The sequence below is a fragment of the Haliotis cracherodii genome, unplaced genomic scaffold, assembly GCF_022045235.1.
Source record: "Haliotis cracherodii isolate W230 unplaced genomic scaffold, xgHalCrac1.p SCAF_4, whole genome shotgun sequence".
Lineage (NCBI taxonomy): Eukaryota > Metazoa > Mollusca > Gastropoda > Lepetellida > Haliotidae > Haliotis > Haliotis cracherodii.
Genome location: NW_027266297.1, coordinates 60,159,938 through 60,173,541, shown reverse-complemented (window position 1 = coordinate 60,173,541; position 13,604 = coordinate 60,159,938). Strand labels below are relative to the sequence as shown.

Sequence of the window (13,604 nt, the reverse complement as noted above, 5' to 3'; positions counted from 1 at the left end):
GCATTTCATGCCATGGGAAATGCGTTTCACATCACAGTTCATGCTTTTGCTACCATTGCACGATTTCCAATCAGGCAACGGTGTCTGATTCATTCTGAAACTTTAAACTCAATTGAGTGTTTACACTACGTTTATCTACGCAATGCCCCCTCAACGTGTAAGGCGTCGTCTGACGACAGAACAACTGGGCAGATGTATTGGAATGCTTTATGCTGGCTATTCACAACGTGACGTTGCCAATGCACTAAACGTCAGCCAGAGCGTTGTAAGCAGGGCCTGGTCCCGACAGCAAAATTTTGGTACAGCAGCACACCGACATGGGGGTGGTCGTCAGAGGTCGACAACCCAACGCCCAGATCATTTTGTGGCTCTTCAGGCACGACGTCATCCCTTCTGGACAGCAACCAGCCTACGTAACGACCTCCTGAACGCCTCGGGGGTGAATGTGTCCACTCAGACGATACGGAATCGTCTTCACAATGCAGGTCTCTACTCGATAAGGGCATGTGTCCGAATCCCCCTGACTGTTCGACACCGGCGGGAGCGATTGGAATGGGCTGAAGATCATGTCACTTGGACACGGAACGATTGGGTTACAGTTCTGTTCACCGATGAGTCCAGGTATTGTTTGGACTTTACAGACAGGAGGCAGCGGGTGTGGCGACGACAACGTGAACGTTTCCATGATGCCAACATCAGTGAACATGACCGTTATGGTGGTGGTTCCATCATGGTCTGGGGTGGAATCAACAGAGATGGAAGGACAGATCTTCATGTCCTGGAGAGAGGAACAATGAAGGGGGTGAGGTACCGGGATGAGATCCTCGATGTGTACGTCAGACCCTACGCTGGTGCTGTTGGCACTGAGTTCATCCTGATGGATGATAACGCCCGTCCTCATCGCGCCAGGGTGGTTGAGCAGCCTTGAGCAGGAGACAATTGTCCTCATGGATTGGCCAGCGCGCTCGCCGGACTTAAACCCGATTGAGCATGTCTGGAACATGCTGCAGGTTCCCCTTTCACGCCGTAGAGCACAACCCACGACTTTGGCAGAGCTCGGACATGCCCTCGTGGAAGAGTGGAACATCCTTCCCATTGGGAACATCCGGGTGCTTATTGACAGCATATATCGACGTTGTCAGGCCGTCATTGATGCAAGGGGAGGTCATACTCGATATTGACACTTCATCGACTAAGTGTAATGATGGACTATCCCTCATAACTGTGTAATTGTTTCTCTTGTTTGCTGTTAACATTTTTTAATGAAATGCCTTTTGGTGTTTGCAGATTTCAAACATTCCATATTGATACAAGTTCATGCCGTTCATGAATTTTCATTCATAACATGATTAAACACGTTTCTGAGTCAGAGTCATGTCTTTTGTTATGTTTGTGGTAACTTACACACATATCACCTAGTGATCCTTATCAAATTTTGAGTAGTATATATACAGATGATTTCCGTATTTTGGAAACAGGCAATCTAAAAACGTTTCTGACTGGTCCTGGTTCTTGAACAGTTGACTTACGTTGTCTCATTTCCTAACTTGAAGAGTGGAGCTATTCTTTATCATGTTTTAGTCATTTTCACAGCATGTTCTATTTGAATGTTTCGAGTACAAGAACTAAAATATGTTAATGCTAATGTTTCCGATCAAGGCACTTATAAATAAAAACACGCTAATGACACAAGAAGAATACGCATGGACAAGAAGGTCTTTAATCTAATCAGAACCTTTGAATTCCACATCAAATACTATTGAAAATCCCACAGAACTTCCAGGGAATGGATTATTGGATCTTTCTACATTAGCACAGCTACATCAGTTTGCATCCAGATGAGTCTGATTAACATATATTGAAGAAAATAAGGATTATGAATATTTGTATATACAATTTTGCAGTGAAGACTGGGCACCCAATTTCATAAAAATATCCCCAAAAATATATATTTGATCTCTAAATATTTTGTTTAGTTTAGAAGTATGAATCGTACGACGGACTCTGTTTTAGCAGATATTTCTTATGATCATGGAAAGGTTTATGTCACTTTTATTGTATCACTCTTTTATGTGTCTGCAATGCAATATATCTGATATTGAAAATAGTAGGCAAAACTAGTTTGTATATTTCTCGGTTTGGTATTTATAGTTTAAACATGGACATAATTAACCAGCCGTTTTTTATAAGCAGTCCCATGTATACGGGGATGCTTGAAGCATTTAGCAGTAATGCATTAATACTGTTTCAGATCCAAGGACAATGCTAATGGGCGTCGGTGTGTCAATGCTTGTTCTGATAGCTGTGGTACATCTCATCTTCATGATCGTCATGATCAAAATCTTGAAATATTTGAAATATAAAGATTATTCTCGCGTATCCACAGAGGGGAAACCATGAGCACAACAGCAAGAAACTATCACAGAACAAAGATGTTCTAATTGAGGCATGTATTGCGTAAGATTCCATGAAGAAACAGTAGCAATATTACACTGTCACAAACTACACATTATATGCACAATCAGTGCAATTAGAACACACATGTACATTCAACATACAAAGGAGGTACATTACAACAATTTTATTCGAAAATCAGTGTATTACAACGATATGGAAACATGATTAGAATTGAGCAAAACTATGGTAATGTTGTATATACAAGGAATTTGTTCATAATTGTTGATATGATAACAGATCTTCGAATTGTTTCTGGATGACTGTTGGTAAAAAATTTAGGAACTGTTCCTTATTCTTTATCATGATTGAGGAGTATTTGTGATTCTCTTTCTTGGTTGTATTTTATACAAGAGACATCACAGATATGTTGTTCCAATGGGGTTGGTGTTTTTGCATATCTACCAGTATCAATTTTTAGTTTGTGATTACTTAAGCAAAGTTGTTAGAAATGTGACCTATGAGCTTTGTTTTTACAATATGTAACATAATTCTCAATATTTATAGATGACTTTGCCAACCTGTATGTTCTTAACTTGCTGTTAGATAGCTGGGAATGCCTTAATGAATACGTGAACATATTTTTACATTTGAATTGAAGTTTATTTACAGTGCATTCATACATTTATTTGTGTTAATAATTTCAAAAAATTGTTTTATTTAACTCTGCTAAGATTTTGAACAGAAATATTGATCTTTGCTGTCAAAGCATGTTTAAGAATGACATTTGTTGTGTTATCTATATATATATATATATATCGATTATTTTTAATATTGTTAGTACTAATAGTGGGTATGTATCAAGTTCTGCCTGACAGGCCCAGTTATGTGTTTTCTTGCCTTGCTTTTCCTTATGCTGACCATTCAAAGACAATGTTTCTTTTGTTGTGCTTTCCGAAGATAACGACATTAAATAACAACCAACTTGTTCTTTACACCAATCTTCTCCTCCCATTGATTATATTTCCTTCCTCTGCATAATACATTATATGTCGGGGAACAATTGATGCACTGCAGCAATCTCTACTTTTATTCCTGTACCAAACAGTAGATAATCCAATGAACAAAAACAAAGTGAAAGTCAAGTCTAGTAAATTTTTATATCACTATTTCTTTACCTCGAATGGTGGAGGTCTAGATCGACACACAATTTTATTCAGTACGTGTGACTTCATGTTTACACTGAAAGTCATACAACAACCAGCTGTAACGCAGGGCTCCCTCCAGGAAAGTGTAAGTTGTTCGTCAGTGTTGACGTCATTTTAAGTGTACGGTCTCGTGAAAAACGTATGAACGTCAAACTGTGTCGTTCATACCCTTATGAACGTCGATTTCGCGGTCATGTGACCGACCTCTAGTCCAATGGAAAAGCAGTATATCGTGTAAAGATCACATCATTAAAAATCTGATAAAATCAATTGCAGTGGCTGCTTATGTTATTATATATACAAGTGAATACAAGAGCGGATCATGATCGTTTGACTTTTGATAGAAACTTCCCATTTTGAAAATGAAGCTTCAAATGTTTATATCATGAACCTGCCTTTTAAATTCCAGGATTGAAATTAATATGTTTGTTGATTTATTACTTGAAATCTCGAGTAATCATATTACTGAGTTCTTAATTTCGTCACAGCCTGGTTCTTCGAAGACATTGTATAATTCTTTATCCAGTCTGCGTTACAGCTGCTTCTATTGTAAAGATACGCGTATTCATGTTTTATGAGTGAATAAGGTTTGTTTAACCCAGCTTTAAACCATAGTTCAGTGACATGTATACATCCATCAGCTTAATGTTTGAGGAAAGCAAAATACGATCGATGTCATTGTTTAGTGAAACAATTACAGTTGTAGTAATGAAGATGAATACTTTGTACATTCTACTATAAGGGTAACGCTATTTTACAGGACATTATCATTTCCAGAAGCCCGAGGTCTTCCATTAACTGCCCGACGAAGGAGGGCAGTTGAAAAGACCGAGGGCTTCTGCAAATGATAATGCCCTGAAATATAACGTTACCGTTATTATAGCTAAAATGGATTGAATTTGTTATCAAATAAAAAGAAACAACAATATCGGTTTTCAAACATTGACTGCAATCAACACGAATGTCACTGACCCACTTTAACAAATATGGAAACGTCATAGAACAAACCAGATGACGTCACTATTGAACGTGACGTCACCAATCCCTATCCTATGACGTCACCTACCTAACAACGGACGTGATAATGGCCCGTCGTCAAGAAATCGTATTTGCGTGATTATACGACGTATGACACGCAACCATCACATGGCCGGAATACGGACATTGAATCTTGAATGACTACAGAGGCAGTTTCAAATATAGTGAATATGACAAAGTGAGTATCATCTGATGTGACCAAAATACGATCTCTTTCAAGGAGCTATGCCAGGTATATCTAAAACAGTAAAATATGTTGTGTTATTTTGAGATTGAACCAGATCATTCGACTCTAAAGTCCAACTTACTATTTGCAATATGAGTTATATGACTTAAGTTTCATCAACACCATTCAAACATAATAAAGCCCAAGTCTTATTCAAAACTCTCGACTTACTTAATTAGTCATCTTCCATATATATACAGATGATTTCCGTATTTTGGAAACAGGCAATCTAAAAACGTTTCTGACTGGTCCTGGTTCTTGAACAGTTGACTTACGTTGTCTCATTTCCTAACTTGAAGAGTGGAGCTATTCTTTATCATGTTTTAGTCATTTTCACAGCATGTTCTATTTGAATGTTTCGAGTACAAGAACTAAAATATTTTAATGCTAATGTTTCCGATCAAGGCACTTAAATAAAAACACGCTAATGACACAAGAAGAATACGCATGGACAAGAAGGTCTTTAATCTAATCAGAACCTTTGAATTCCACATCAAATACTATTGAAAATTCCACAAAACTTCCACGGAATGGATTATTGGATCTTTCTACATTAGCACAGCTACATCAGTTTGCATCCAGATGAGTCTGATTAACATATATTGAAGAAAATAAGGATTATGAATATTTGTGGATACCATTTTGCAGTGAAGACTGGGCACACAATTTCATAAAAATATCCCCAAAAATATATATTTGATCTCTAAATATTTTGTTTAGTTTAGAAGTATGAATCGTACGACGGACTCTGTTTTAACAGATATTTCTTATGATCATGGAAAGGTATATGTCACTTTTATTGTATCACTCTTTTATGTGTCTGCAATGCAATATATCTGATATTGAAAATAGTAGGCAAAACTAGTTTGTATATTTCTAAGTTTGCTATTTATAGTTTAAACATGGACATAATTAACTAGCCGTTTTATATAAGCAGTCCCATGTATACGGGGATGCTTGAAGCATTTAGCAGTAATGCATTAATACTGTTTCAGATCCAAGGACAGTGCTAATGGGCGTCGGTGTGTCAATGCTTGTTCTGATAGCTGTGTTACATGTCATCGTCGTGATCGTCATGATCAAAATCTTGAAATATTTGAAATATAAAGATTATTCTCGCGTATCCACAGGGGGGAAACCATGAGCACAACAGCAAGAAACTATCACAGAACAAAGATGTTCTAATTGAGGCATGTATTGCGTAAGATTCCATGAAGAAACAGTAGCAATATTACACTGTCACAAACTACACATTATATGCACAATCAGTGCAATTAGAACACACATGTACATTCAACATACAAAGGAGGTACATTACAACAATTGTATTCGAAAATCAGTGTATTACAACGATATGGAAACATGATTAGAATTGAGCAAAACTATGGTAATGTTGTATATACAAGGAATGTGTTCATAATTGTTGATATGATAACAGATCTTGGAAGTTGTTTCTGGATGACTGTTGGTAAAAAAATTAGGAACTGTTCCTTATTCTTTATCATGATTGAGGAGTATTTGTGATTCTCTTTCTTGGTTGTATTTTATACAAGAGACATCACAGATACGTTGTTCCAATAGGGTTGGTGTTTTTGCATATCTACCAGTATCAATTTTTAGTTTGTGATTACTTAAGCAAAGTTGTTAGAATTGTGACCTATGAGCTTTGTTTTTACAATATGTAACATAATTCTCAATATTTATAGATGACTTTGCCAACCTGTATGTTCTTAACTTGCTGTTAGATAGCTGGGAATCCCTTAATGAATACGTGAACATATTTTTACATTTGAATTGAAGTTTATTTACAGTGCATTCATACATTTATTTGTGTTAATAATTTCAAAAAATTGTTTTATTTAACTCTGCTAAGATTTTGAACAGAAATATTGATCTTTTCTGTCAAAGCATGTTTAAGAATGACATTTGTTGTGTTATCTATATATATATATCGATTATTTTTAATATTGTTAGTACTTATAGTGGGTATGTATCAAGTTCTGCCTGACAGGCCCAGTTATGTGTTTTCTTGCCTTGCTTTTCCTTATGCTGACCATTCAAAGACAATGTTTCTTTTGTTGTGCTTTCCGAAGATAACGACATTAAATAACAACCAACTTGTTCTTTACACCAATCTTCTCCTCCCATTGATTACATTTCCTTCTTCTGCATATTACATTATATGTCGGGGAACAATTGATGCACAGCAGCAATCTCTACTTTTATTCCTGTACCAAACAGTAGATAATCCAATGAACAAAAACAAAGTGAAAGTCAAGTCTAGTAAATTTTTATATCACTATTTCTTTACCTCGGATGGTGGAGGTCTAGATCTACACTCAATTTTATTCAGTACGTGTGACTTCATGTTTACACTGAAAGTCATACAACAACCAGCTGTAACGCAGGGCTCCCTCCAGGAAAGTGTAAGTTGTTCGTCAGTGTTGACGTCATTTTAAGTGTACGGTCTCGTGAAAAACGTATGAACGTCAAACTGTGTCGTTCATACCCTTATGAACGTCAATTTCGCGGTCATGTGACCGACCTCTAGTCCAATGGAAAAGCCGTATATCGTGTAAAGATCACATCATTAAAAAATATGATAAAATCAATTGCAGTGGCTGCTTATGTTATTATATATACAAGTGAATACAAGAGCGGATCATGATCGTTTGACTTTTGATAGAAACTTCCCATTTTGAAAATGAAGCTTCAAATGTTTATATCATGAAACTGCCTTTTAAATTCCAGGATTGAAATTAATAATTTTGTTGATTTATTATTGAAATCTCGAGCAATCATATTATTCAGATCTTTATTTCGTCACAACCTGGCTCTTCGAAGACATTGTATAATTCTTTATCCAGTCTGCGTTACAGCTGGTTCTATTGTAAAGACGTATTCATGTTTTTGTAGTGAATAAGGTTTGTTTAACCCGGCTTTAAACCATAGTTCAGTGACATGTATACATCAATCAGCTTAATGTTTGCGGAAAGCAAAATACGATGGATGCCATTTTTTAGTTAAACAATTACAGTTGTAGTAATGAAGATGAATACTTTGTTTGTACATTCTACTAAAAGGGTAACGCTATTTTCCAGGGTATTATCATTTGCAGAAGCCCGAGGTCTTCCATTAACTGTTGAAAAGACCGAGGGCTTCAGCAAATGATAATGCCCTGAAAAATAGCGTTACCGTTATTATAGCTAAAATGGATGGAATTTGTTATCAAATAAAAAGAAACAACAATATCGGTTTTCAAACATTGACTGCAATCAACACGAATGTCACTGACCCACTTTAACAAATATGGAAACGTCATAGAACAAACCAGACGACGTCACTAAAGAACGTGACGTCACCTATCCCTATCCTATGACGTCACCTAACAACGGGCGTGATAATGGCCCGTCGTCAAGAAATATGAGGGCATTATCAAGTTACAGTGGCCCGCTCATTTTTTATTTGACATGCGGGCGGTTTAATGAAAATTCTATCCATTTTAGCTATAAATGTCTATGTTCACGAAAGAGATGGATACTTATCAATAAATGCGTCTGTCAAATATATGCCGTGATATATACACAATGGCTAAATAATCCTGTGTTCTGTATGCCATAAAACCGTGGTATTTTTAATACAACGAATGACTTAACAAAGGCATCATACATTTGTTCCAATCGCAATTCTGTGTACATAATGGCAAAACATATTGTGTAAATCATAAAATAGTTACGTTTATACTTATACAAAAGGCAAATATTTATTTTAAGAAAGGGAAAAAACACATAAGATATCATAGTAAATTGAAGCGTGGGGCAAATGGAATCAGCGAAACATATCAAAGAAAATATGTCAATTACTTGTAAACATAAGCGACAAGATAGTATTTAATGTATTTTGACAAATACAGCCAGTTTTCCTTTGGTTATAAACGATGTTTTTTTTCCACAGAGTTATTTCATCAAAGAAAACAAGCCTGACAAGATTATTTTATTCTGGTGTGTATATTGTCTTGTGAAGAGAGGTTTGGGAAACTTTCAAGGTCTACAATTCGTCATTTTATAAGCATATATACAAGCAACATTTCTGTAATGTTACTAAGCACCTACATGATTAAATACTATCAACGTAATTGCTTTTGCATTTGTGCATTAGTCTATCAAACATATTCAACACATGGTATTTTTTAAATGGCTTAAAAATTGAGACTTGCAGTCGTGCAAACTGTTACACTTTTTGCTTTTTACAATTACAGTTCATAACTAATAGATGGATATTTTGTACCCATTACCTAGAACGAGAGAAACGAGAACAAAATAACATTTATTGGCAATGTGTTTGTACATCTGACATACATTCTGAGACTAGGGCGTCCCCTGCATTGTCAGTCATGGTGTACTGTTTGACAAATGACTGCCTACTACTACTCCTTTGTGTATGAGGTTTGTGAAAGATATCCTTTAACGCCAAATTGTCAAACCAGCTTGTAACTCTAATATAACCAATGAAATACAATATACATGTATATATAACAGACATGTGATTTCCTTTGTTTAAGGTTAACTTGAACTGTTTTCTGCATTATGGTGTCCTATGTGTCTACAGTATCATGTTGGTATAACCAAGCGCACATAACAGCATAAACCAATTTGTATTCATCATAATTACAATCTTTTTTCCCTTGCAGCTTGTGTACATCGGTACTAGCGAAGGGTATTGTCGTCTTAGTTGGCCTCACTATTTCTGTAAAGGAAAGGAAAACTGAAAATAAAGTAAACGTCACAACACCACTCAATGTCTGTTATCTGCCGTACCTAACTTTAATACTTTCGGCATTGTCATGCTATCTGTTATCAGTCGTACCTAACTTAAATACTTTCGGCATTGTCATGCTATCTGTTATCTGTCGAACCTAACTTTATTACTTTCGGGATTGACATGCTATCTGTTATCAGTCGTACCTAACTTCATTACTTTCGGCATTGTCATGCTATCTGTTATTACAGGTTATTGAATATCTTACTTCATTGCAGACACTTCGTTCCCGTTCTTTTCTTCAACTTGCAGCTTATGAAACTTCTCATTATACTCCTTGGGGATAGATGCGTTTTCTGAAACCCATTCATCACAAGGTTGAGAAGCAGACATCTTCAGACATGTAATTTGAATTGTATATATTCGAAAAAAGAGTGAGAGCTAAGATTGGAGCTAAGAAGTAATAATTACACACATTCATTTTTAGGGAACACGTAAGTCACAAATGTCAGAAGAAATCTTCTTTAAGGACTTTCTCCAATCAGTAAAGTCGAGGAGGTCAAGGCCCTGGTACAAAGAGATGATCGTGTGTCATAAAACTCACCGCACATCAACTATGGATCAGTGAAATATATACGTGTTACATACATAGTAAATACTGTAAATAACTTGTAAATATCGTAACCACTTGTAGCTTGACGTTTCTCTGTTCATCACATGTGAATAGTTAAAGCATGCACAAACTTATTTTTTGTTGAATCAATGTCAAATTCAAAATTACTATCAAGATCAAACACGCAGGCTTAAAACATAATCGGAAAACATATTTGCAAGAGGCATTTTCCAAGGTCATATAGAAGAAATGAAGTCATCAGACAAAAAGTGAAAATGCCATTCATGTGATGTTCACTATATAAAAAGACTTAAGGCAAATGCTTTCCAAAAGTGGAATTGACACGCCAGGCGCAACCGTTGTTTTGAGCCTTAAACTAAAGGGATAAGTCTTTCACAAGCTAAAGAAGACCTTGAGATTTTCAACCCTACCCAGCCAAATCAAGAAGGTGTAAGTGATAACATACACGCGTCAGGAAACAATGCATGGTGTACAGATCCAGTGTCAGGATACATTCAGAGCAATAATACAGATCTGCAAACGAAAACGTGTAGTTGACTGACACGTATCATAACGTAGTAAGTCTTACCTTTGTTCATGTTTAAAATATACACAAATATGTCGTCCATTTTTGCAAGCTGGGATGCATGAACAACCTTTAATAAGGCATCCATTTCTGAAGCTGTTTTTAGAGGAAGTGAGTTCTTCAGCAAACCAAGACATTCTTCTTCTGTACAGTCCTTAGGAACATTTTCGGCATCATACCCTATGTTGCTGAAGAAATTCACTCTGGTATCCTGGCCATACCCCATAAGCTTGGAACTTATGTGTTTCAAAGTGTCATCAGGAAGACCTGCAACATGCCCATCGTACTGTATTATATCTTACAAAGGCGACTGCAACGTCTATGAATACAGTTTCTATAGCTTTTCAATCTATGAATATGTGGGGATTCCGAGTCGGAAAAGATCCCCGGTGCCTCGTAAATTTCTTGGGGATCGGTTTTCAGGTACCACTGTTCAGACAAAATGTAGCTATTAACACAGCTTGTTTGTGTTGTTTAATGAACGTTTATTTAAAGTGTAACTCCAGGCCTGTTGGGCCATATTCATTATACCGATTTCACTCATAACTTGTGTAAGATTCGTTTTACTTTTGACATATTGCAATAATTTGCATCTAAATTAATAATGACAAGAATAATTTGTCAAATCCTGACGATCTCTATCAAATTATGCTCTTCTAACTTTGTTGCAAAATTCCATGTGTTACTTTAATAAATCACATATCCAATGTCTGCTTACGTATCAAACTATATTTTTATTTTTTTCAGTTGCATCTGTTATGTGATTAGGGGTACTCATAGTTACCCATACTAAGTGAAAAAATGACAATCAAAACACCTCCTCAAATGTTTCAGTGATGGCGGGTGTTCTCGGAAAAGGTGATCCTGTCTTGTATTATCAGTAGTGCACGTTGTGAATGAATGTCAAGATCACAATAGAAATTTTCCTTTCTATACCTTGTTACTTTTTGAAAGAAAAGATTTAAACATTTGACGAAATTTGAATTTTCAAACATGGTCTTCTAAAAAACCAAAAACAATTGGTTTCACTTTGTTCTCCTCATTGGAAGACACATTCATGTAAAATCAGTTTCAGAACAGAACTCGCACAACTTTCATAAAAAGAGGTAAGTGTTTGTTTGTTGCCTCACGCCACACCCAGTGATACTGTAAGCTAGATGCGTCTTTCCATGAAATTTAAATAATATGTACATACCCTAGTAAAGTGCCCAAGAGCCTAAACATCGAATGGTAAAATAATGGTACTATCACCAGCTTGAAAAACTGCTGTATCGTCTTGACAAACTTACGTATTTCTTAAAACAAATGTAAACTATACAACACCTGAAAAGTTCTCAGGTCTGACACCGCGATGACTTGATGATGTGGCAGGATCTACAAATACAAAATGATTGAGAGTTGAATTCGCAGAATTAAATAACGTCAAAGGTAAACCTATTTTTTTGTGGCACGTATCATATATAATACTGTTCACCAATTCAAAACGTTTTATGGTAGTAATGTGAAAGACATTTCCAAATGTGGCGCATAAATGTCTGATGCAATTGCCTTTATGACCTACCATATGTTCTCATGTATTTGTAGGTGAACACTTGGCCTGCATTTGCGAGCGTTCGTGACATGTGCCACAAGCGGATCAGGATACGCTCACCTTTTACGGACACCTAGTTTCATCACTATTTCGTAGTGATCAATATCTTCTGCTCGAAATCGTACAATGGATTCTGCTTTCAGCAGAGGAAAGTTAGGATAATGGAAACGGTTTTATTAACTTTTGGGGTCCAACATGAATGATAAGTCATGCATATCTTCTAATTGCGCCCCTTCCATATTCCGGGTTAGAATAGGTCCCAAGCAACTGATGCCGACCATGAGATGTAACTCAGTCTCGGTGACTTCGTTGATTACGTGTCATCAAGCTCCAACTGCGTGGCACGTTGCTCATGATATTAATAACTGGTTTGTCTCTTCCAGTCTCAATTATGTTCTTGACGTCATAATACAGCTGAAATATTGCTGATACTGGCGTTAAACAAGAAATAAAAAACACACAATATCTTCCAGTTTCTAGTTTGTTGAACATATTGCTAAACACTCTTACCTCCAGAATTCTCCCTTTGCGGCATAAGGGGCTTTTCATCTGGTTCGACATGACGAGTCTGACAAATACATATTATTGAGAAACCTTCAACACAATATTAATGGGATTTTCAGTAAAAATAGACATAAGGCCATCTTAAATGTTGAAAGCCGTTATTAATATATGTACAAAGTTACATGGTTAATATCTTGCCGTCGGACGAACAGGCCGAATAATGTTGGCAGTTATAGGTTGACATTAAATCATTCTCTGACTGTGGTACATCGATTGAACTATCACAAACACTTCTTAAAGGATGACTAAACTGTTCATTACCGATGCGTCCTGTTGTGTATCCGATGCGCTTTTCACTGTAAGCATAATATTAGTTGTTGTAAAAGATTATTAGTCTAAACAATTCACTGAGTTCTTTATAAACAATACATTTTTAACATCATGTATGGTAAACTGTTTGCAACTGCTAATTCATAGACATCAAAACTGCCATAATTAAACTATTACGAATATACGCAAAAGGGTGAGTGAGTGAGTGAGTGAGTGAGTTTGGTTTAACGCCGCTTTTAACAGTATTCCAGTTATATCACTGCATGTCAGCTTAATGTTGGAGGAAAACCCGAAGTGATGCAGGTCTCAGGCGTTTACCACTTCGGTGAAATACGCGAGCACGGGTGTGGTGCTGG

At 36.3% G+C, this 13,604-nt stretch overlaps 1 protein-coding gene and 1 pseudogene across 4 annotated transcripts in view; one reads left to right on the top strand and one right to left on the bottom strand.

Annotated features, from left to right (window-relative positions):
- Positions 1-3,195, top strand: part of LOC139479938 (cell death abnormality protein 1-like) — a 40,110-nt gene extending 36,915 nt beyond the window's left edge. For all 4 annotated transcript variants that reach the window (XM_071262876.1, XM_071262874.1, XM_071262875.1 and 1 more), the window contains one exon: positions 2,252-3,195. In XM_071262876.1, coding sequence (XP_071118977.1) covers positions 2,252-2,400 — 149 coding nt within the window. In that variant the 3' untranslated portion in view covers positions 2,401-3,195. The remainder of the gene's footprint in view (positions 1-2,251) is intronic.
- Positions 3,196-9,859: 6,664 nt separating this feature from the next.
- Positions 9,860-13,604, bottom strand: part of LOC139479551 (uncharacterized) — a 63,525-nt pseudogene continuing 59,780 nt past the window's right edge.